The following is a 25,666-nucleotide window of genomic DNA, read 5'->3' as shown; positions in this document are numbered from 1 at the left end:
AGACAAAGGAGTTTAGGGAGGAAATTTTAGAACTTAGGGCTGAAGGCCATACAGTGAAAATGTGGTGGGGAAAGCACAAAAGACTGGAGAAGGAAGACCCATGAATGCAGGAGAGAAATTTAAAGCAGGAAGCGCTCAGATGAGGTGAGAGGAGACTGTTTGAAAATAAGGACTAAGATTTCAATTTGCTCCATTTAGACTCAGGGAGGCAATGCAGGTCAATAAGGACAACAGTGTAATCAGGACATATTGCAGGATGGTTTTGAAAAAGTGATGATCGGAGACTTGTGAACATTACAGAAAGCAGAGAAGGATGATGCAATTTTAAAGACTCGACTAAAGTGTAGATAAGGAATTCATTGGCAGTGGGGTGAGGTAGGGAACTTAGACGGAAGCAATATACTGTGGGTGCTGGAAGTCTGAAACAAAAACAAAATGCTGGAAAAACTCAGCAGGTCTAGCAGCAACTGTGGAGAGAGAAACAGAGTTAATGTTTCGAGTCCGTATGACTCTTCGGATGGAAGTTGGCTGCCTTTGTGAAGAGTTACATGTTGAGTTTGAAGTTCAACTGTGGGTTACTAAGACACCCAAGGTAGCAGAATGCAGTGTGTGGCCAATGATGACCACTGTGTGCTGATGAAAGGTCATAAACCTAAATCTCCATGTTTGGCCGTCTTTTGTTATGTTGGACCAGAAATGGAGCAGGGAGCTCAAGTTGGGAAATTTCTCGACTCGGCAGATGCCCCTTTACGTGCTAATTTTGCTCTGGGGAGGTGGGGGCTGGATAGTTGGGCCCATCACCCCAGTAAGCAAATCAGAGGCAGCCACAGGGGTGGCTAAGTGCCCAGATGGGCTGGTTTAAAGGCCCACCTTGGTTCTCTGGCTATTACCCTTCACGGCCCATGACACCATGCCAACAAAATGCTAACTTGTGCCTCCACCCACCCCAATGGCCCCTCCATGCCAACCATTTCTGCCTGTTCATACACTAAGTAAAGAATCAATGAACCCTATAGTAACAACGGCAAGTGTGAAGTTGCTTAGAAAAAAACCCATCCATAATTTTTTGGAAAAAATGGTGTTCCTACAAACCGATAAAAGTGTCAATCAAACACCATTAATGTATGAATAACAGAAGTTTTAAGCACTTGATGCCTCTTAACCTTGTGCAAATAAATGTTGGGACATTGACAAAAGAGATCACAGAAAAAAGCCCAGACTCTTTTTTTATAAAAGAATTATGTAAGTGAGTTTGTTTATACAGGTGCAGAGAAGTGTTGACTCTGCTTGATTGACATTTCTATGAGAGAAGGTGCTGGGAAAGGGGGCAGGAGTCCTGGAATTTGGGCCTTCCAGTTATTTTTAAATGGCTCCGGAGTCTTTTTGACTCTGAGAAAATCCAGCCTATTGTCTCTTGCTTCCAGCTCATGAAGCCACAGCTGGTATAGACTAGGTGAGCCAGAACAGACATCTGATGTATTTTCAGATTGGGCCAAATGTAAGGTCCATTTTAAATACTAAATGCAGTCAGTTGTAGGAGCTGCTTGGAGCCAAGGGGTTTCTCATGTGTCGGAAGCATTAGACAAGTGAAGTGACAGCTATTTAGTTTGACCAGAGAGATGAGGTCGGCTTGGACTATTTTTAATCCACATGCTTTTTTATTTTTTTTTATTTTTATTTTTATTTTTTTTTTTATTTGTATTTTTTTATGAAATGCTTAAATTGGAGATAACCAAAGCAGCCATGTCACCCCATTAGAAGAAGTTAGCAGAAAAGGAAATTTGTCTTTGGTTTTCTGTCATCCACTGAGGTTTCCTGATGCAAGTCTAACATTTTCACATTTCTTGGCCCAAGCTGATTGTGTTCTGCTGCACGGTCCATTAACGTCACAGTCAGTACTGCAACTGCATCCATCAGATAATGTTTATTTGGATATCATAATGGCATTCATTGCTTTTGAATGTTAAGCCTGGTTAACCTGCTCAAGTTGATTGCCATGTGACTGATGCACTTACACCAATCAGGCCACTTCTATTTCAGCTGAGAAAGTTGTTCAATATCACATACAACACACAGTGAACAACCTGGTGACACCCTGCAAAATTAATCCCCAAACAATGTGACTTTGTCATGTGATACTGTCTTGCAATATTTGCTTTCATCAGAAAACTTTTGAAATACAATTTCTTCTTTTAACCAGCGCTAAATTAGTCAAATATAAATATTCAAAATGACATTTTAGAAGCAATTCTTTTTAAAACTAAACTGTACTGGAGGTGTGGAGCATTGCTAGGCAGGAGTGTTCTGCTGAATTTTAGTCAAAGCAGTGGGAGCCCCAATGCCTAATCTGAAACCGGATGCATTTGTGGACCCCTCCCTGCCCCCAGTCACATTTTTGGCCATCTGTCAACTAATTAGTTGCCATTAGGGCTCTGGTACCTTTGAGACAAGACCCTGCCTCCAAGAGCTGTCAGCCAATCAGAGGGTCAGTAGCTCTTCAGAGACAGCAATGATGCTGGGAGCAGTGGCCACTGCTGGACCTGCATCTGGTTTTAAGAATGCAGCAATGGACGCCGCCCACACAATGGGGTGAGTGAGGACTGGGGTCAGTTGCCAGGTTCAGTCAGGCAGACCCTGACAAGTCTTAGATGGGAGGGGCTGGGTTTGGTGAGGGCAGAGGTGGTGGTGTTGCAAGGTTGGGCATTGCTGCTGGGTGAAGGGGGATTCTGTGGGCCACAGAGTGTCTGATTTAGAAGGGCCCGCACCCTGAGGCCACCAGGTTTTACTAGGCAGTCTCCCTATGCAGCGGAGGGCCTGCCTGCTGCTGGTAAAGTGGCACAAGAGGTCCTTAATTGACCACTTAAGTGGGTCAATTGACTTTGGGTGGAAAGACCATCCTTCACTGCTGCCAATCAAAATACAGCCCAATGTATCCAACTCAAGCCCTATTTTGTGAAGAAAACAATGGGCCTACGTAAGAATGTAGTGTAACAATTTACATTTTACATAGCGCATTTAACCTAGTAAAACATCCCAGTTTTTTAAGTGTAATTTTTTAAAAATATTTTTGACACCGAGGCATAATCGGGAAAGATGACCAAAAGCTTGATCAAAGAAGTAGGTTTGGAGGAGTGCCTTAAAAGAGGAAAGGTGGAGAGGTTTAAGGAGGAAATTCCAGAGCTCGAGTCCCAGGCTATTAAGAGTTGAATATCTTTGAGCTGTAGTTTTCATTATTTGCATTTAGCCCAGCACCTGCATTTTAATTTGAAAATAAACTCAGACACAGCAGTTACTGAACAGCACAGCTTTGTCTTCTTGGAGCAGTTCTTGAATCTTACTGCAATTAGAATATATTAATTTATATCACTTCATATGGTAGACTTAATTCATTTCCAATCTTAACTCCAATAACTTTCACCATAAAATTGACTCAAGCTAAAATAAGGCTACATCTGACAGTTATTGTTATCTTTGGGTGTTTTGGTGATATGTCCCTTAAACTGGATGATGATGTCCCAGTTCAGAGGTTACCCATTTATTCCACTTTATTCCACACTTTATTCCAAGAAATGAAATTTTGCAAAGATTACAAGTTAAAGTAAGGAAACGTAGCAAATAGCTGATTGCTAATAGTCTAAGTATAAATTTTTTTGAACATTTTCAAAGTCTTCAAGGATAAATCATCTTACTGGTTTTCACTCTTGATATAGCCAGGTATATATTCTCAACATAGAATTTACAGGAGGATATATTGGTTTAACTGTGCATATTCAATAAATTTCAGATCTGAAGCAGACAGTTCTTGGTTTGGACCAGTTTATTTGCACATTTGGACAGCAGTGGTATTATGTATCACCCATTTTAAGGTCAAGATAATTTTGATAACTAATTCATGAGCAAAGTTTGCTGGCAAGTCCTCTGAATCATGTCCTGTGTTGTTATGAGCAAATGAAGCTTATGTGCCAGGGACCATTTCGCCCAGAGAGCTATATTTCGCTTTCAGCATTCCCACTTCTGACTACTCTTCCGTGGTCGCAAATACAGTAGATGTAACCATCTATCCTTTCGTCTCTTGACCACTTCTAATTATAGTATTGGAGAATGTGATTGGGTTGTGCCATGATGGTCCAATAGTTGAACAGCCTCTTGATGCTCGTACCCAAGCCTCACGTAAGGTTGGAAACACTTTCGAGTTACCAACAGTCACAGATTGCAACTTCTTTCGAGTACAATCACAGTTCTTGGTTTTCCAGGAGTGGGACATGAACCCACAACCCTCTGATTCAAAGGCGAGGGTGCTATGAACTGAGCCACAGCTGACACCTCACGTAAGGTTGGAAGTTGCTTTGGTATCTGTGAAATCTTTATCCCAGCAATTAAGTGCAATGACAAAGAATGGAGAACAGAGTGACACACATATTTTGGGTAAGGCTACCCAGTTGTGCTGTCAAGCATAGACTGGGTGACTGTTCAAAATTAACACTGGGAGCTGTGAAACAAAAATAGAAGAAAGTGCTCTTTAAAAAGCTAGAAGGCATTAAAGAAGTAAACAGTGTACTTAAGATTCCTTTACACTTTTAGTATAGAATTACTCGAGTCGATAAAGGCTTTCAAAAAATGTATTAGCAATTTTACAGAAATGTTTGTATCTCCAGTGACTTTCAGAGAATGAGCCATTAATGGAGGCTTTTTTGTTTGTTGTTTTTGAAAGATTTTACACACTTTATGCGGTGAAGCTCTTAGCATTGGAATTTAATAGCCACTACCTTTCTTATTGTCGTCAGCTGCGTGGGATACCGAGCACATTCCAGTAAAGTTTAGTTTGAGTCAACAGAACCCATTTTCTTGTACTTTTAAAGATGTGCTATTTTAAAATGTCGAAGAGGGAAGTACAGATATGCTTAGTTATATAAGTAGGAGGATGTTGAAATGCAGAAAGACAAATTGAGTGCAGCATAAGCAATATGATTTTTATAGAAACAGTAAGATATTTTTGCTCTGGTGTGTGCTTACTAACCTAATCTAGAGAAACTCTTCGATAATGGCCACCAGCTGCACCAGTGAATTACCATCAAAGTTATAAGGTCATTCACTGGCAATGAATTGCAGGAATTGTTGATTCTGTGCTAAATTAGCTAATCTTAGCAAGGTAGCTTAATCATTAGCATGACTGAAGGGATAAGAGTGGGGAAATCAGCCAGAATTTCCTACTCCTGATCACTCTTCAGAGATTGCTGGTAGAAATTGCATGTGTGGAGATCTTGGGAGAGAATGTGCTCAGGCTTGACTATGAATACCTTCCAGAGTTGAAAGGTGCCCGTGCCACCTTGAAGAAGGGGCGAAGGAAATGATATATAAGACCTTTCTCCCATGAGTATGAATAATGTCCTCCGTGTCAGAAATCCAGTACTTGTTAAAATGCCATTCGGGGAAGCTGGAACTTTTTCCTTCATCCTCAACTGCCTCGCATAATTTTTACTGGAGTTAGCTACAGTAAATGGCTGCCACTCCAGAAGTGGAAACATGCACCAGCCACTAGAAGAGGAACATGTTCAAAGGCAGCCCAGGCTCAATTTGTATTGGTGATAACCCGTTGTCACACGTTCTCCTCAAACCTTTGCCATATAGTTAAAAAAATATTCCAACAGTTAATTGTCGAGTTGCTTAGCTCTCTCGATCTTGAACAACTTTTAAATTGACTGGAAATAAATTAAATTGAATTCCTTGTGGAAGAAGGAAACCCCCTGTAGTTTGTTTCACTTAACAGGCTATGCAGTTACTGTTAAAATAAATGTTCATTTTTAAGACTCTTAAATACGCTTGATATCCGTGTAAGGTTACAAGCAAGTTTGCAGATGTTTCAAATGTGTGACATGTTTTGTTAAAACAAAGTAAGATTGAATGGGGCTCCACCAACTGGAGGTATGTTGAATAGATGTGCATGTGACCGACTAGTCCCTTGTCTTGCTGAGTAAGATGACCACACTGATTTGTTTGCAAGATACTTGCTTGCTCATGGGATCATTTTTCAGAGTAGTGGGTGCAGGCTTTGCAAATCTCCACAGTCAGCATGAGGCCTCCTGTACTGGGAACACATGCTTCAGTGATCCCACAGAGTTTCCCACCCATTAATTTTTCACTGGGACAGAGTGGGTTAGCAACAAACATCAGACTGAGGGAAAGAACACCAACCAGTCAGTTAACATGAAACTCAGGCTTGTGAAATTCAAATGGTTTTTGGTTTAAGTAGTTCCCGGCCAAGTGGCGAGCCTCGTGTTGTCTCTGATGTTGCTCAACTTGCGTTTAAGAAAAATTAATCAAACGAAGAAAATGTTGAACATTTTTTTTTGAAAAGCATAGATATTGGTGAGGGTTCTTTTTGTAAAAAGGGCTTTGTGCATTTTAATGACTATATTAAATACACTTTGAATTTTCCTAATTTTTGATAGAAAGGAAGGGAATCTTTTACAGGATTTTCTCTTGCGATGTAAAGCAGAATGAAGTCCATGATGGGCAAAATTGTGCACAGTTAATGGAATGCAGGTTCTTTTCTTATTCCCTGCTCTCCCATTGTTCTAATTGCAAGTGAACTGCACCCAAAGCTGGGGCTCCACTTCACCATCACACCATGTCTTATAGAAACGCAGCAGCAACAAGAGCTCATAACAATGGCACGTGTGCATGCACTTATGGGTGGAGAGAAGTTCGAACAGAGGGCAGGAGAAGCAGAGGCGCAGCAACTGGAGGATAGAAGCAGCAGTGATAAAGAAGTCAAAGTAAAGATCAAGGAGGGAGGCAAGGGAAACTGAGATGAAGGGAGGGAGAGAGAGAACAGCACTGACATAATTATGAAGAGAGGGAAAAGGAGATACTGGGAGGGGAGAGAAGCAGATCGACAAACTGAGGGGAGGGTGTAAAAAGAAAGAAGCATATTTAAAAACAGGAAGAAAAAGTACAGCAACAACTATTTGCATTTATATAGCACCTTTATCATTAAATCTCCCAAGGCACTTCGAGTGGCATAAAACAAAATATGGCACGGCCACATGAGATATCGGGGTAGATGACCAAAAGCTTGTCAAGAAGGTAGGTTTTAAGGAGTATCTTAAAGGAGGAGAGAGGGGTATCGAGGTGAAAAAGTTTAGGCAGGGAATTCCAGCGCTTAGGGCCTGGCCATTTGAAGGCATGACCACCAATGATGGAACAACAAAAATTGGAGATGTACAAGAGGAAGGCAGATATCCAGGAAGTAGCTACTGAGATGGGAGGGGGCAAAACCGTAGAGAAAATTGCAAACAAGGATAAGGACTTTAAATAGATGGCATTTTCAGACCAGGAGCCAATGTAGATCAGCAAGCACAAGGGTGATGGATGAACAGGATTTGGTGCAACTTAGAATGCAGGCCTCAGTTTTTGAATAAACTCATATTTGTGTAGGATGGAAAATGGGAGGCCACCTAGAGTGCTTTGGAATAGTCAAATCTAGAGGTAACAAAGGCATGGACTTGAATGACGAAATTATTACAAATAGTAACCTGAAGGAATAGAAGACAGTGAAGCTTAGCATAACCCTGAGGAAGAAAGAGAGAGAAGCATAGACATGGGGCAAGATTTTCACAGGGCCGGGGAGGCCGGGAAAATATCGAGAAGCTGTCGGGCCAGCTGCTCACGTGGTCCTGCTGCAGGGCAAGTTTCCCAGTGGTGGGACCGGTGGCAGATTGGCAGCTTGCTGAATGGAGGCAGACAGGCTAGTTAAATAATTAAAGACCCTATTAAGGGCAATTTTTCCAGGCTTCCGGCATTTTTCCAATGGTGGAGCAGCCTTTTCCCATTTGCATGGGGAGGCCATGAGCTCCATGAAGATGTTCTCCCTGTGGCAGCCTGGCGGGTGGGGACTTTCCGTGGGAGCTGGAAGTTCCATGGCCCAAAGAGGGTGCTGCAGGCTGGGAAAGGACCCCCCCTGCACCCCCCACCCCTGCACAGCCCCATTGGGCCATACACAGGGCCCTGCCTGCTTAGCCCCTTGGAATTATAATTAAAAACTCTTGAGCTCTGAGCTGCCTCAGCAGCGTCCATCTCTGTGGGGCTGCTAAGGCACTGTGCTGATAGCATTTACATCCCACACGTCGTCATTGAAAGCCATCGTATTCCCAGAGGACCATAGGCTTCTCTAATTAGTGAGTTTAACCTGAGGGTCACCACACCTCAGGCAAGTGGCGATGTTGAGAAGGATGATCTCAGCCGGGAATTGAACCTGCGCTGTTGGCATCACTGTGCATCACAAACCACATCGTCATTAATTGGGCAGTGAGCTGGGAGGCGGCCATTTAAGAGGCTGCCTCTGGGGAAACTAGCTGAGCCGATTCCAGTGCCGGAAAATGTGGACTCCGGGGGGGGGGCCCCCATTTCGGCCTGACATTGGTGTCCTGAAATCTGTGGTAAAACCCTGCCCTTGGGACAGCAAGAGAAGCCAAGGTGGATTAAGAAAGAACAGCAAACACAAGTTGTCTATGTCTTTCTCATATGTAGTTGAGATGACTTTTTTTTCGTGTAAACAAGTCATACCCAAAGGAGGCTTTAAAAACCATCGCAGCAATACTAGGAGTGCTCATTTATGTAATTAACAGAATTTTTTCCCCTCCCTAATTCAGAGATGCAGAAGCCAGTAAATATGCTAACAGACCCCCTAAGTTAGCATAGCTAACTTGGAATTTTGGAAGTAAGCTTTGAACCTTCCTGCTGTGCATGTCTTAACTAGCTGGTGGAAATTTTGCTGAGGTATTAACAAACAGTTTGTTTTACTGAGGATGATGGGTTGTTGTGACAGAGGTAAAAATGTGAGGCAGGAAATTGTTGTATGTTGGTTGTGACTGGCTAAGGAATGGTTGCTGGAACATAGAGATGTCTGAACAATAATTGGTTTATTCTATGGACACAACTATTTACAGATGTACAAGACTGCAGGTATTACTCAGCCTAAGCCATGAGCTTTCTCCTACTTGACTCCTAGTCATGCGACTCTCACATCATCTGGGCTGCGCTGTTTCTCCAGTCCCACACGATTAGCACTTTCAGCCCTGAACACCTAATACTACAGGTGGAATTTTCCCGGCCGCGATGGCGGGTCTTCACGCCGTATCATCCCAAACCCACCACGTTATTTACGCATTCCCAGGAAACACGCCGTTTCCATGGCGGGCGGGCTGTCATTCACCGTTGCATCACGCCGGGCACCCGTGTTTAAAGCCCAGCCTTGCGCGCACAACTCAGTGCTTCCAGACCATGACTGCTGCAGAGAAGACATGGCCCTGAAAGGCAAAAAGGCTGCAGCCCCCGGGTTCAGTGACGTGTTACTGGAATGCCTTTTGGATGCTATGGAGACCCGCCGGGATTTCCTCTACCCCTGCCCTGGCCGCAGGATAAGCAACAACCCAACTAACCCGGCTTGGGATGTGGTGGCAGTGGTGGGCAGTGCCAACGCCCTTCAAAAGAGGACAGCAACCCAGTGCCGCAAGAGGATGAATGATCTCTTATATTATTCTGCCAGGGTAAGTCACTCCTCTCATCACTCTCAGCTCTCACACTCAAACCCATCACATATCCACAGGTCCTAAACTCACCGCCAGTTCAAGGGACATCACCATTCACACTCTAACACACCCCTTCATTGCCCTTATCCCGTCCATGGGACAATCATCACCTACACAGGCCAGGCATCCTGCTGATACTTTCCCTGTCCCCACAAGACAAGCTAGCATGCAACAACAGGGAGAGGTCGCAGACCAGTGGAGGAATACCTGAAATCAAGGTCTTCAGTGACTTTGAAAAGTAATCCAAGTAATCCAACTGGATGGCGTTGACCAGATCCGGTCCTTTGCTGACGGTGAGGCCAGTGCTGCTGTACCAAGTGAGGGTCCAGCAGTGCAATTTACATCAACCATGCTGTGAGTGATGTGTCCTGTTTCACAGTCCACTGCCCTGCACTAATCATCTCCCCTTGCTTCTGCAGGCACATCTGGGAAACAGCTGATGGAGCCTATGACCCAGGGCCTCCAATCAAGCCCCAAAGAAAACTCTGAAGAGGAATCTAAAGCCACCCTTTAATGGAGTCTCACCACAGCGCTCATCCACACCCTCCAGCACAGAGACACACACCTAGGTGGTAGCAGTAGAAAAGCCCCGGGATCACAACCTGGTGAGCACATTGCACTGCCTGATCCACAGCAGGCTGCGGCAGGGACCTCCCTGGTGTCCGGCACTTGGAGGATTGCTGGAGGCCATAAATTTCCTCAGTCTGAGTCAGATGACGAGACTCTGGACTTGTTCATCTCACAGTTGCCGCAGCTGCAAAGGCAAGCTCAGGAACGTCCGGAAGGGATGTCCACTGCACTCCTCAGATTGTAAGGCACAATGGAGGAGTCCGTCCACCTTAGGCTGAAGTGATAGCACCGGCATGCCAACGCACCAAGGTCTCACTCCAGCTACCCCTTCTCCTCAAGGAGTTGGCCTGCGGCCCTCGGGAACCCATAGGAAGATCAGCTGGTGCACATTCCGGGGCCATCCGTCCAGGTGACTCCGCGAGCGTCTGGCCCATCCGAATCCCCTCTTCCTGTGACCTCAGCAGCTCCAGCTCCACAGGCCGAGGAGGGTGCCACTACCGCACAGTAGGATCCCAAAAGCAAGCCGGGGCCCTCCAAGTCTCGGCTCTCCAGAGGACGCCTGCCAAGATCATCACAGACAGGGCATCGCAGTCAGCAGGCTGCACCCAGCTCCACAGTGGATGTCCGGGGAGCATCAAGACATAGAGGCAGGGTTAGGAAAGCTAAGGAGAATTAGTTGCTGACCTAATTCCTGGGCCTGGGCACAGGTGTTAATTACTTGTACGTACTGTTCACTATTGTCCATAAACTCCCAAGAATGTCTCCCTGCCTATGGCTCCTTGCTCTGATGAGCAGTGTTCTTGTCACTCAGATGTGAAACCTTTCTTCACAAGATAAAAGGCAGGTGTCTCAGTCCAGGGCCTCTTCCCTGTGCTTTGTGCAGCCTTCGAACCAAAGTAATGGTCCAACCTCACACTCCCTGGAAACACTACTGATGCCTGCACCTCAGTGGTGCTTGTCATTGCTGCCAGAATGTAGTGGGCAGGCGCCACAGAGTACTTTCTCTGTGTGCTTTTAGCACCTTTTTAAGATGGGGCTCCCTCCATCTCTTCAGCATCTGTGACCACTGATGCTGTGCTCCTGAAGGGTTCAGGTGCTGAAGGCGGACAAAGAATCAGATGCTTCTAAAGTTTCATGGCAGTGTCTCTATATGACCCTGAACACAGAGCACAAGGGAGCTGCTCTTGACCAGACAGAAGTCAGACATTCTCAAAGGCTGTGTGAAGATTTATGGAGTTCCCTCACTGCATATCAACATCATTCCCCTGCAATCAAGCGACTATTCGGGCCTCCACTGTGTCTCCATGACAGGAGCATTCTCACTGAGGGTATTCGCGCTGCCATAAACCAGACTGGAGACAAACATTCACAGGTGCGATGTGAGGAACTATGGAGTCACCTCACTGCATGTTGTCATCATTCTCCACAAATCTAGCAGCTATAAGGGCATGCCTGCCTCGTCTAACCAGTGCGAGGGCCTCACGCCTGTCATCGTCGCCTTTGAAGACTTCCTCAGCCTCTTCCCTGTCGGCATCCTCATCGGAGGAGATGTGCAGCTCCTCCATCTCAGCCAGCTCGTCTCCCCCATTGCAGTGCCAGGTTGTAAAGGGCGCAGCAGACAATGGTGTGTGACACCCTCTGTGGACTGTATTGCAGGCTCCTCCACACCGGTCCAGGCACCGCAACCGCATCTTCAGCATCCCAATGGTCTGCTCCACCAAGTTGTGAGCTGCTGCATGAGCCTCATTTTACTGTCACTCTGCTGCAGTTTGAAGCCACCACATGGGTGTCATCAGCTAAGTCCTCTGCAGGTAGCCCTTGTCCCTGAGGAGCCAACCCTGCAGCATCTGGGGACCCTGGCAGACTCCGGGGATCTGTAACCAACTGAGTATGTAGGCATCGTGCACGCTCCATGGAAACCGTGCGCACACCTGCAGGATGCGTTTGTGGTGGTCGCACGCCAACTGCACATTCAGCGAATGGAACCTCTTGTGGTTGATGTAGTCCACTGCGTGTTGCGATGGAAATCTGAGCGCCACATGAGTGCAGTCGATCGCACCCTGCATCTGTGGGAAACCCGAGATCTGGGCGAATCCAATGGCTCTTGCATTCTGGCTGTCACGGTCCCAGGTGAAATGTACAAAGTTATGTGCACTCACAAAGGTGGCATCCGTGACCTCATGGATGCATTTGTGGGTGGAGGCTTGTGATACCCCACAGAGGTCACCTGTGGAGCCCTGAAAGAAGCCACTGGCATAGAAATTGAGCGCTGCGGTCACTTTCACGGCCACTGGCAGTGGATGCCCTCCATGTACCCATGGCGCCAAATCCTGCAGTAATTGGCAAATGTAAGCGACCAGTTTCCTAGACATGTGCAGTCCTTGGTGACACTGGTTCTTGGTCATCTGCTGGAATGAAAGGCAGCGTCTATAGACCCTGGGTGTCACTAAGCACCGGCCATGGCTCTTGGGCAGCGTGTGCTGGAGCCCCAGCCGCCCCTTCTTCCTGAGGTTGCTGCTCCTCCTCTGCGCAGCCAAGAGCCTCAGTCACTCTCTCCTCCGTCATCTTCGCGCTCTGTAGGCCATCAGGCATACAGCTCGTTCAACATGAAGCCTGATGATGTGCTCAAGGATGAAAGAGACACGTGGTTATTATGGGTATACTAAGAACCTGTAAGTGTAACAGCCTCTTAACGCTTCCCAGAGAGTGCTGGCCACCACTTGGATGGCCAGAGATTAATACGCTGCATGGCTGCCTTGTTACCTTGAGCCATGGGGGAGACCGGTCCAAACCGGGATGCTGACATTGCAAGGGGCTGGTGAGCGCCCACAGCAGTGACTGCTCCATGGCCAGTTTTAGCAAGGAGATTGTACAACGTGTGCAATCGTCCAACTGTTCTGCAGTCCATTAAAACGCTCATGAATTTGCAGTTGGTGCCAGTGGAGGGGGAAGTTCTGGAAAACTTGGTAGCACTTTGATGCCTCTGCATTGCTTGAGTGGGCAGATAAGCTGGGAGCCAAACCCCAATCATATCAATGTGGCTGTGCCTGAACTGTCTCAGTTCCAGAGGAATGGTCACTTTATACAAGTTTCCCAAATGCGTGGCCACTTCCCTTTCCACCCCCCCCCCCCCCCACCCCAAATGCTTGTGCGCTATATTCACCGGCAGGTCTGCCCTTAACCACCATTTCTTCTCCCCCACCCGCCCCCCCCCCGCAACCCTCAACACTGCCAGGGGTGGGGCTGGGGGAACTCTTCTGGTGATCTGGCCTGATAATGATATGCTGATGTATCACAATGAGGTTCCCAACGTCTGATGGCAGGAAACACGGCCCACCATTGGCGGGCTGAACCGACGATCACAAACTGGTTTCCCACTGTCGTAAAACCAATCGCGCCATATTGTCCACTCACGCCACCGATCATGCCCGATGCCAGCAGTCACGGAAAATTCCGCCTACATCTCCAAGTCTTTGTCCAAATATATTTTAGATTTATATTTACATACTACTCTTTTCACACACACCCGCCCCCCCCCCCCCCCCCCCCCCCGCCACTCAGTCACACCCCTGCAGGTCTCTGACTTCATAGGTTTAATGGATCTGGAGGTTTCACAGCTCTACCTGATTGTGTCCTCGTGACACTTGAAAGATTGGTAGTCTCCCCTTGGACACTCTTTCTTTGATTTGGTTGGTCTTCGGTAAGAGTTGCAGTGCCTGGTGTATTGTCAGTTTGACTCTCAACATCTGGTTCTCCCAAATGTATAATGGATGGCTCTCTGAGGAATGGGGATAAGACTTCTCCTGTTCCTTCTCATCGTGCCTTCAGGAGTATGTATCAAGTAAGATCATTGTTGATTGTCATCCCTTTTCTGCCTAGGTTTCTTATCCAAACCTTGTCTCCTTTATTTAGCCTGAGTAGGTTTCTGGTATGATGCCTCCTATTGTAAGTGGAAGCTCAGAGAACTCTGTAGGCCTGTTCTGAACCTTCTGATAGTCCTGGGCTGCTAACTAACCCTGAGATTCTTGGGCAGCATGGGAAGCTGAGTACAAAGCTTCCTGCCCATCAGCAGTTCAGATGTTGCCAATCCACATTGCAGTGAAGTAGACCTGAATGTTAAAAGTGCCATTGGAAAATCCTTGTTCTCCAAGATGGTTCTAATAATGCGAATGCCCCTTTTCACCTCGCTGTTGGATTGGGGAGACCTCAATTGGGGAGGTACAGGAATTCACAGTTCTCAGTGAAGTGGGTGAAGTAGTCGTTAGTGAATTGCGGACCGTTGTCAGACACCACCTGGACCAGAATGCCATGTGTTGCAAAGACTTCTTTCAATGACCTAATGACTGACTCTGTTTGTAAACACTACCTCAATCCACCTGGAGAAGTAGTCAGCAATAATGAGGAAGGATTTGCCATTGTATATGAATAGATCCATTCTTAGGCATTCCCATGGTCTGGTAGGGAACTAGGTGGAGATGAGGAGCTCCCTTTGGACTGGTTGGTGCACCACACAAACCTGGCACTGAAATCATCTCTTCGATCAGTCTTGATATTTCCAGCCACCACATTGCAGACTGGGCTCGTGCTCTGCATTTAATGATGCCCAAGTGGCCTTGGTGAATTTATTGCAGAATCTCTAGTCAGAGTGAGGCGGAAATTACCAACTGCTCATCTACACCAGATCATCAGTTATGGTGAAGCGTTTACATTGTTCAAAGCATATTTTCATGACCATCCCACTGGGACGCTGCTGTGGCCATCCTTGCATGCAGTATTGACAGATACAGATGCAGTCCTCATCTTGCATCTGCTCTTGGGGTATTTGTTGTAGCTTTTGGGAGCTCACTGGCAATCGTGTTGCCACGAACTGGGAATAGGATTCGACCCCATTGACCAAATTAACATCCTGTGTTCCCAGATGGTCAACTGTAACCCTGGACGGTGCATCCGTAGTCATTTGTAGCTTGCCCTTAACATACACTGTCTCGTAAGTGAAGCACTTTAGTTGCATGCGGAATATCTGGATTGTCAGGGGCATTCTGGTGAGTTCCTTTTTGTCCAGTAGTGAGACTAATGGTTTGTGATCCATCTCGATGACTACTTTCAGCCCGACTGATTATAGTCGGAGCCCACGTTACTGAGAGAGCCACCTTCTCTATAACTGCATACCTCATCTCTGTGTCAGATAGCGTCTGAGACACATAATAGACTGGTTGGTGGCACCCATTTTGTTGCTCTTGAAACAGGATTGCCCCATGTCCAGTAGAGGAGGCATCAGCTACGATTGCAGTCGGTAGGGATTGGTCATAGTGAGCCTGGTACCTGGTGAGAGCAACATGTCTTTAACCTGTCGGAATGCTTGCTCCTGGTGTGCATCCCAACACCATGCCTGGGCCTATTTCAATAGGTGTCTCAAGGGCTTTGTGACTTGCGCTAGGTTTGGTTGTAATTTTGCCAGCTGATTTTCCATATCCAGGAATCATTGAAGCTGGAATGTATGATGGGGCTGGAAATTCACTGATGGTCCTTGTTTTTTGTGGGCCCACCATTATGCCTTTGTTGCTCACAATGTGGACAAAAGAAATCGGATAGACATTTTGGAGAATTCACACTTATTGTTAAGTATCAGTCCTGCTTCCTTCCAGCAAACAGGTCAAGATAGTTTTAAGTCTCATGTCATGTTCTTCAGTTGCTCCATGGACAAGCATGTCATCCATGTGACAGATTATGCCTTTTTAAGACCTTACAAGATGGTAGACATTGTTCGCTGCAACATTTAGGGTGTTGAGGTTACGCCAAAAGGCAAACAATTGAAGCAAAGTCTGCCGAATGATTTAATAAATGTTGTCAATAATGTAAATTTTTTTATCTAACAGTACCTGGCAAAAGCCATTGTTGGCATCAAATTTCGGGAACATTATACCCTTAGGAGAGCTTGGTCAAACTGTCGTCCACTGAGGACATCGAATGGATCTCCCTCACCACAGCCTTGTTGAGTTGAGTCAGGTCAACACCGATGTGAAGGGACCTGTCCGGTTTAGGAACCGGAATCATTCCAGATCACTGTTCTGTCGGCTTAGTGACGGGAGAGATGACTCCCATCTTGGTCATCTCATCAAGTTGCAGTTAGACCTGTTTCACGAGAGGATGTGGTATCTTCCTTGGTGTGGAAAGACGCACTGGTTTAGCATCTTTTCTCAGCATTAGGCTTTATTCAGTCTTCAATCTCCTCAACCCAGTGAACGGTTTTGCAAAATCTTTTTTGAAGTCCGGCTGAGATGTTTGCTAGCTGATGATCTCGATCTTTTGGATGAGGTTGAGGTCGACCCAGGCTATTTGACTCGGAAGCGAGAATTCCTGGTTGTGAAGCGCGTTTAATGTTTCTGGTATCTTTTTGTTCTTATGTTGGAGTGTTGCTTGTAAATGTACCTTTTTGACCTGGAGCTTGATTCCTCCTGGGCCATATAACTGGGTTGTAGATGGATTTAGGCATTGTATTACTAGCCATGGTTCTTTATCAGACTGGATTGTTACTACAACTTGAAATTAGCGATGTGTCCTTTGGCACAGATGTCCACATTCCAGAAAGTATATCTTGGGTCATTGATCTCGCCTAGGAAATATTGTTGTTCCTCTTTTGGTGAGACTCCTCTATTTCATTGATGGCCTTATGTGTGAAGATTCCCTCCTGATCCTCTGTGCATCTAGAGGTTTTAGTTCTGCGCATCTTTCCAAAATGTCCCAACCTTTTACAATGAAAGCATTCTGCAGTTCTTGCTAGACACGGTTCATGCTGTGAGGCTCTTTGCCACAGAGTTGGCATGGCTTAATGGCATCTTGAGCTTTTATTCCATAAGGTCTTTTGCCCTAAAGTTTCTTTGACATTCTTTTATTTGATAAGCCGTATCATCATTGGGAGTTTTCTGAGCCATGGTTTGTCTGCCCCGCTTAGTATGGCTCAGTTTTGCTGATGGATATCTGATTGTCTGACTAACTATATCACCTTCTCCTAAATCATCTTTGGTAGGCCAGGAAGGGTATCGTTGGTTATCCTGACTATGATGCTATTTCATATCAACTCAGATTTAAGATCACCATAGTCACAACCTTCAGCCAGCCAATACAGATCTTTGATAAAGTTATCTACTGGTTCGCCGAGTTTCTGGAACCTTTTGTTAAACTTGGCTCTTTCTAATATCTTATTACTCTGTAGGTTAGAATAATGTAGGTCAAATGTTTTTAAGAACTCTTAGAATTTGTCTGATGGTTCATTAATGCCTTGTCTTGCCCTCACATCATCAGCAATTGGTCCAATAGAGTACAATAATGCATTGACTTGTTTAGCCTCTGATTTATTGTTTAATCCAGTTCTGAATCTTAAAAATCTCTTCCTCCATTGTGTTCAATTCTATGTCTGGTCTGGCCCATCCATGTGCCCAAAGTGGACTGGCAAGGTGAATTTGGAATCCATAGCTGTTTTAAGTTTGCCTGAAATTTTTAAAATTCTGTTTCAGTAATGGAGTTTTATCGTGCTGATCAGGTTTCTGATACCTGCTGCGGTCAGTGGCCCTCTCTTGTAGTCATTCCTAAATTTTGCCACATTCCTAAATAATCACTGGAAGTAATTATTAAGGCCGGTCCATGGCTTTCCTCCCATTGGGGGAAATCACATTGAGCAGCCAATTTTTTTTTTCCCCCAATTGCTGCTATGTGCCAATCTTGGACCAGGGCTTGTTAAAATGGAATTTTCCCAGTGCTGCCTGCTTACTGCGCCATTTAATTTGAAGCTTTAAAACCATTTTCAAGGTTTGCTCACCCTTCCTCGATGGTCGCCAGGTTCTTTGACTCTGCTGCTGGATTGGGATTTTTCACAGACCACCACGCGCTATGGTGGAGCCATTAGTAAGCTGAACAGTAGATTTCTCCTCTGCCTCTCAGCCTCCACATCTTCTATTGAGCTCTTTTGGCGATTTTCAGCTGTCTTACTGAAGTTTTCAGACTTGACGCCTTCTTTTCAGGTTGGACTTGCAAACTTTTTTAACGTTGATTTTCAGAGATTTTGGGGTCCTTCACTGCTGCCGCCATGTTGTATGTTGGTTGTGACTGGTTAAAGGACAGTTGTGAAGTTGGATAAGTCTGAACAATAGCTGGTTTATTGTATGAACATAACTATTTACAGATGTACAAGACTGACCGGTATTGCTTGGTCTAAGCCACGAGCTTTCTCCCACTAGACACTTAAGCATGTGACTCTCTCTTACATCATCAGATGGGCAGTACTGTTTCTCCAGTTCCACACATTAATCTTTTCAGCCCTGAACACCCTAATATTACAGAAATTATTAGACATGAGCTAAATCCTTGCCATAAATAATGAATAGACGACCAACAGGCTCTCATATGATGAGTGACCACTTTGGCAATTTGCTTATTTCCTGTTTATGAATATGGAATTGCTATCTAACAAGAACCCTGCCTTCAAAAGAAGATGGCTAAGCTAAAAATGATAGTGGTGTTAGCAGCTGAATGACTCATTTTTTCAAGATTTAAAAATCTTGGAACTTTGAAGTAATGTTCAGAGGATTTTATGCAACCAATTAGTGTTGCAGTCCAGTGTAATTTCTGGCCTTATTAATAGTAAATTCTTGTTTCTGGAAAATATGTCTATCTATACAGTTTGTTGAACTATCAAATATAATGTCTAATAACTTTTTGTATTAAAGATTGCTGAAGGAATGGCTTATATTGAATCAAAGAACTATATACACAGAGATTTGAGGGCTGCTAATATCTTGGTGTCTCTCACGTTGGTTTGCAAGATCGCCGACTTTGGCTTAGCCAGAATAATTGAAGACAATGAATATACAGCCAGAGAAGGTGCGTTAAAATATTATATATTTTAGGCTGTGCTCTTGCAATGTGTTAAAACATGTGCTTGCAAACTGGCAACTGCAACAAGATCCCAGGAGCTAATGATTCTGGCCCTGCTGGGCATACTGTGTGCTATAACCATATGTTTCAAATCCTGCATTTCCATTTGTTGATTTTCAATTGTATTTTATTTTCTTCTTTTGACTAATTAAGCATTTTCTACAATGGTAGCAAGTGTTTTTTTTTTTGAGCAGCTGACACAATTTTCTTAAGTTGGCACAAGGAGTCCCTGGCAGTATATCAGTTTTTTGGTGGGAGGTTGGGGAGCTGTGGGGGGTGGTTGTCCCCCTCATTCTGAGTGGACCAAGAGTGGAAGTCGCCTATTGCAAGAGTCATGTGGCTATTGGCCTGTTTAGCTCTAAATCATTACTGATACCAATAACTGTTTTTTAAGATGTCTTTATCTGAAGATTTTACAAAAAAAGGCCTGGATTTGCGATTGGACTAACTCAGTCCTTGAGAGATCCCGTTGTGTGGAAAATGTGCTTGTGATTTTGCTTCTCAATGGTGTGGCTCCCCCCTTGTACAGGATTCTCCAATGAGAGAAAATAATTTCACTATCTACCCTGTTTGATCCCTTTTATCATTTATCCAGATCCTGGAGATTGTCTATTGTAAGCCTTTGTTTTCTCCATTATATTTTTAAAAATTTGTATTGAATCTAATAAGTTCCTCATCTTAATGATTTTAGGTTCCTTTGCGCTGTCTTCCACTACTCTGAAAATAGATCCAAAGTGCAAAACTAAATTAATGCAGATACTGTAAATCTGAGATTAATAACAAATGCTGGAAATATTCAGCAGATCATGCAGCATCTGTGGAGAGAGAAATAAAGGAAAGGTTTCTGGTCAATGGCCTTTCATCAGAACAAAACATTCATTTAATAAGCTTAACATTTCACACCATCCATTATAGTCTGTTATGACGAAACAGTTGGTAAAGGCTGAGTTGTTTAAATCCCAGAGGGAAACTTGAATAACTGTGGTAACCTATATTTCCATTTGCTATTTTTGAGATGCAGATCTGAATTCAGTAATAAGACCACCAAGTCTCAAGAGGTTTTTTATATGAAACTATATTAAACATTTTATTTATTTAACAACAAATTAAACACATACACATGTTTACAAATTACTACCATAATAACTTTTAAACAAATCCCCAAATTAATCACTCCCCAGGTAAATCTTCACCAAGGCAATAATAACCCATAGACTTGAAATAAACACCAAGCAAAGCACATTTGACCTTACAAATTCAAAATGAGGTTCCTTTCACTTTGGTTCTTTTTCAGGCACAGTTGTAGGGCTTATAGGCTGGTTAGATCTTACATGCCTCTAACACACTCTCTCTCTCTCTCTCTCTCTTTCAAACTGTTTTGTTTATACCTAGCTTTCCCTTTGAATGTAAATTTTCCATTGTATTACTAGGTATTTTAATTTTCTCCTAACAATCCTTTCATTCCACCAATTTTATTAGCAATATAAACACATTGCTTGGTGTCTCCCAGCTAGGTGCAAGATTTTACCCATTCTTTTGAATCGTTTATTCAACAAATGTAAATTGCACTTTACCTTTTAACTTGCGTTTATCTAATTAACATCACGAACTACTATACATCAATGCACCCAGACTAGCAGGCTTTAATCCAATTAAGCCCTACACAGACAGACACACAGTGACACAGACCCTAATGCAAGTCCAATTTAAAAATAATTTCCAATAACTTTATACACATTAATATCTCTTCATGACATAGTCTCACCTGAATCTGTCTTTAATGGGCCACATTCCCCTTATCGTGCTTTTTTTTTTATTCGTTCTCAGGTCTGAGTATCACTGGCAGAGCTAGTATTTATTGCCCTTGAGAAGCTGGTGGTTAGCTGCCTTATAGAACTTCAGTTCATGTGATGCAGGGTACACCCACAATACTGTTGTGGAGGGAGTTCTGGGATTTTGACCCAGCGACAGTTGGGGAAAAAGTGACTATATTTCCAAGTCAGGATGGTGTGTGATTTGATGGGGAACTTGCAGGTGGTAGTTTTCCCATGCATGTGCTGCCCTGGACCTTCTAGGTGGGGGGTCGTGCATTTGGAAGGTGCTGTTGAAGGAAAATATAATATCTTAATAAAATGTTTCACCCTTAACTTTGTTATCCATTGCATGGTTTGTCCATACTCTTTTTTTTTTGCATCCCTTTGTTGCTTTTTATAGCTCTCTCAGCCTACTGGATTCCACTTTTTCTGATGTGTTTAAGCCTTTTATTTTAGATTATTACTGTCTCTTACCTCATTAATTGATCAGAGTTGCTTCATTGTACAAGTGGAGCTTTTACCTTTTTTTAGGGTTGCATTGCAGCTTACTATGGCTAGCATGAGAATGTGAGAGATTCAAGGCATAGGAGGTCATTCGGCTCTTGAGGCCTGCTCCACTATTCGATAAGGTTGAGTGATCATCTACTGGAATTACACCTTGCAGCACTATCCCCATATCCCTTGAAATCCTTACGTAGTTCTCATCCCTTCAAAGTTTGCCTTACTTAAAACCTGGGTTCAATCATATTATGGTCATCGTTTTACAGATGTTCCCCTTCTGTCAGATTGTTAACTAACTCTCTGGTTCATTACAAACTGCTAAATCTTATATGATCCTATCCCTCCTAAAAGAAATAGTTCCAGAAAACTCTCCTCCGTACATTCTCGAAGTATGTTTACTACTTGAGCTGTTCTGCTTCTCCCAGTCTGTGGAAATTAAAATCTCCCATTTTAAGCTGTCTCTTCCTGCTACACACTTCCTGGATCTCCGTATTTATACATTGCCCACATAACTACCGTCAAGAAATCTGTAGATAACCCACACAAATGTTTTGTTTTCTTTACTAATCATTGCTCCTATCCATAGTGTTTCTGCTGTGTGTTCATTCTTAATGAAAATCCTTTCATTTCACTTGTGTTTGACCATTAATCTTGTCAACAGTAATTTCCAGCTGCCAGTTCCAAAATGTATTCTGTATCCTTGGTTTATTTTTCCCAAGATCAGTATCTGTTTGCCAAACAGTGATTGCCCACATTGAAAGCAGATGACAAATGATTTCAGTTAGCATATGATATAAGCAGCAGGATTTCATGCTATTGGGATAACTCTCTTCACTTCACCGTTCATCTGTGTTTAAATCCTTTTACTAGCCCCCTGGGCTTAGCTGTAAGCTTCTAGTGTGAAACCATTTTCTGTTACCTTTTATGTGTGGTTACCTTTTATCTGCATAATAATTACTTTGTTTACTTTTTGCTAAAGTACTCTGTTTTGCATTTTCCTTGTGTTCATTTAATTTGTTTGCAGGTGGTGGTCTCACAAGCTAGTACAGATTGGTGAATCAGGTGGTGATCACAACATTCCTAGTTTGCAGCAATCAGGATTCTCTGGCTAAAAGCAAAAAAACTGCGGATGCTGGAAATCCAAAACAAAAACAAAAATACCTAGAAAAACTCAGCAGGTCTGGCAGCATCTGCGGAGAGGAACACAGTTAACGTTTCGAGTCCGAATGACCCTTCAACAGTTGAATTGAAGGGTCATTCGGACTCGAAACGTTAACTGTGTTCCTCTCCGCAGATGCTGCCAGACCTGCTGAGTTTTTCTAGGATTCTCTGGCTGTTGAGTTTAATTCAGATTTTGTAATTTCCATTTTCGGTTTCTTTCTAAGGTGCTAAATTCCCTATTAAGTGGACGGCGCCAGAAGCCATCAACTTTGGGTCATTTACAATCAAGTCTGATGTGTGGTCCTTTGGAATTCTTCTCATGGAAACCATTACATATGGCCGGACTCCTTACCCAGGTCTGTAAAGAGCAGTCAAGTTTTTCAAGCGGGACTGCAGTGCTGTCGTATGAATCTTGCTACTCTTCACACTTAACATTATTTACTGAAGAAGGTACTCAAACAGCTGTAGGGTTGGTATGAAGTGGGCTCACTTCATGTTGGCGCTGCAGTTACCGTATAAAAGCAGTCTGAATCCTAAGTCAGGACCGCACCTGAAACAGTGACAAAGAGTGAAACCCCCTGGGAAGAGAATCTGACTCCATGGCCGGAATTTTCCAGCTCCCCGGCAGTGGGTTACCCTGCGGCGTGGCTGGCAAGCCATTGCAATCTCCATTCACTTCAGCGGAACCAGAAGATCCCACCTGTGTGAGGGGCGTGTGGAAAATTCCGGCCCACTTCATTTTAGAGTCTCCAGTTTACATTCCTAAGTATTGATGTCATGCCAAAACTTCTTCACCTTGATTAAATATATAGGATGAATGCACTGTTTTACATCTAATAGTTGACTTATGCTATAGCTGTCAGTCAGATCATGTCACATATGCCAATCACTCATTTACTATTAATAACAAATATTTAATAAATTATTTCAACTCTTTAAAAGAGCTTCATAAATTCAACTTTACATTGATAGTAAACCAGGATGTGGTAGAAATTTGAGTGAAGTTTGTGTCAGTGTTTTGTAAAAAAAAAAATTACCATTACATTTTTGATTTAAGGAATGTCAAACCCAGATGTGATACGTTCACTAGAACATGGATATCGGATGCCACGTCCGGAAGTATGTCCAACGGAGCTCTATGACATCATGATGAAGTGCTGGAAGAATAAAGCGGAAGAGCGTCCAACTTTTGAATATTTGCAAAGTGTGCTAGAAGACTTTTATACAGCAACAGAGAGCCAGTACCAGCAGCAACCATAATAAATTGCCAAATATGTACAGATGATGGAAAAATGCAAAAAAGTAACTCAAACCACCGTTTTAGATTAACTGTTTAAGGTGTGCACTTGCATTTTTTGCACCTTTTCCAAGAAGAATAATTTTCAACATTCTTGAAAATATGAGCAATCTTTCTGCACAAAAATTTTTTTAAATGTTCATTAGATGACTGAATTATAGGGTTTATTTTTTTCTGAAGCAATGTTTAAAGTAATATTGGTAATGTATTTTCATTGACATCACTTTTATTGACATCACAGTTTTATCTTTTATTGTGCACTATTTTTATACTGAAGGTAGCACTCAAAACAGAACCTTGCAATTACAGCCTCTTTTACAGCAATGTCATGTTTACATGTTTAATAAATAGGTCAGTTGAATTGTCACAGTCCCATATGGGTTACTATAAGAGAATTCCCAATACGTACATAGTCTATAAAGTTGAAGTAGTTATAGGGAAGAACTTAATCTATTTGTACAGTGTCTCAAAGAACTTGATACACTTGGTGCCAGTGTCTACAAAGAGGGGAAGAAAGAGCAAGTTATTCATAATATTTTCAAAGACTAAATGTTTTTAAGATGACTATCATCAATAAAAAGGCTGAGCATCCTATTTCATATTAGCTAATAGAATCCTTGCTAGTCTGTCTTCTGCTGTACTTCACAATATTAATAGGTTACCCTGAGAACCAGGAATGTGGAGAAATTGTACCCTCTCAACCTTTATACTCTTTTTGAAGGCGCAATTGTGGTTGAGATTGAGTCCAAGTTGACTTGGGTCATGGCAGAAGTACTGCACATATTCATATTACAGCTTCATCATGTAATTTCTTCAAGATTCACTTTCCCGGGTAATCTGGTAATGAGCAGCTTGAGGAGGAGGCAAGAGAGAGCTACTGAGCCAAAACCTTAGAACTAATTGTAGTCCACGAAATCAAAACTAAATCGTGAATTTAGTCGGTCCCTTTTAGCTTCGGAATATTTTTAAAGTTCTTTTTATCAGGTGTGTGATTTAATAAATGTTTGGAAATAATTTATAACAATGAGTATGCTAGATCCAATAAGTTTCATTTGTAGCAACATTTAGACCAAAGTGTGTCAGAACTTTGTTTAGTAATGGACTGGAGCTTGAAGATTTTTGAACTATGCATCACTATTTCGCACATGGCTTGAAATAATTTCAGAATTTAAAAAAGTACTATAATTACAAAAATGTAGCCATTGATATTGTATATTTGTATTCATGCTTGAGGTGTGAAATAAAGTGCCTTAATCTTAAAATTGCTAGCTCTGAAATTTATCAAATTTTTACAATTGACAGTGATTCAACTAGCTAAAACTTACAAATGTAACTCAGTACATTTGATCTTTATAAATTCATTTATACTGAGAAGAATTTTCAGAGTAAATCTCATTGGCAATTTTTCCCAACATTTATGGTTTGTGACAAAGTAACCAACATATACTGTTAAGTTGCCCTCATTTATTTGCACAATAAGCACAGTCTAGCAATCCCAACAGATCAGATCATATGGAGAACACCTTGGGAATCACCAGGCTGCATGTTCACAATTTCCTTAGATGTGCTTCCCACTGAGAGTAGCATGTCATCAGATCATCTTTCCAGTGTACTGAGGAAGTCTTCATTTCTCAGCCCCACTCTGAGCATTATAGTGTTCTCATTTAAAGATTTGTTTTCCTTAAAGCTTTTTAGAAATATCTGTCAGAATGTAGTTTATGTCCTTGTTTTTCTTAAGTTCACTCGATTGAATTTGGGTATGATCATCAAGCTTCAGTTAGACATCTCAATAACAATTAATT

The 25,666-nt window shown here is 43.2% G+C and overlaps 1 protein-coding gene across 1 annotated transcript in view; it reads left to right on the top strand.

Moving 5' to 3' along the window:
- The window catches only part of hck (HCK proto-oncogene, Src family tyrosine kinase), a 106,568-nt gene extending 81,442 nt beyond the window's left edge, over nucleotides 1-25,126 (top strand). The window contains exons 11-13 of the mRNA XM_078555160.1: nucleotides 18,884-19,037; nucleotides 22,792-22,923; nucleotides 23,625-25,126. Of these exons, the coding sequence (XP_078411286.1) occupies nucleotides 18,884-19,037; nucleotides 22,792-22,923; nucleotides 23,625-23,827 (489 nt within the window). The 3' untranslated portion in view covers nucleotides 23,828-25,126. The remainder of the gene's footprint in view (nucleotides 1-18,883; nucleotides 19,038-22,791; nucleotides 22,924-23,624) is intronic.
- The last annotated feature ends 540 nt before the right edge of the window (nucleotides 25,127-25,666 follow it).

Source organism: Cetorhinus maximus, chromosome 13 (assembly GCF_964194155.1).
Source record: "Cetorhinus maximus chromosome 13, sCetMax3.hap1.1, whole genome shotgun sequence".
In the NCBI taxonomy this organism is placed as follows: domain Eukaryota; kingdom Metazoa; phylum Chordata; class Chondrichthyes; order Lamniformes; family Cetorhinidae; genus Cetorhinus; species Cetorhinus maximus.
Note: the sequence above shows the minus strand (reverse complement) of the source record. Positions and strands in the feature narration are given on the sequence as shown.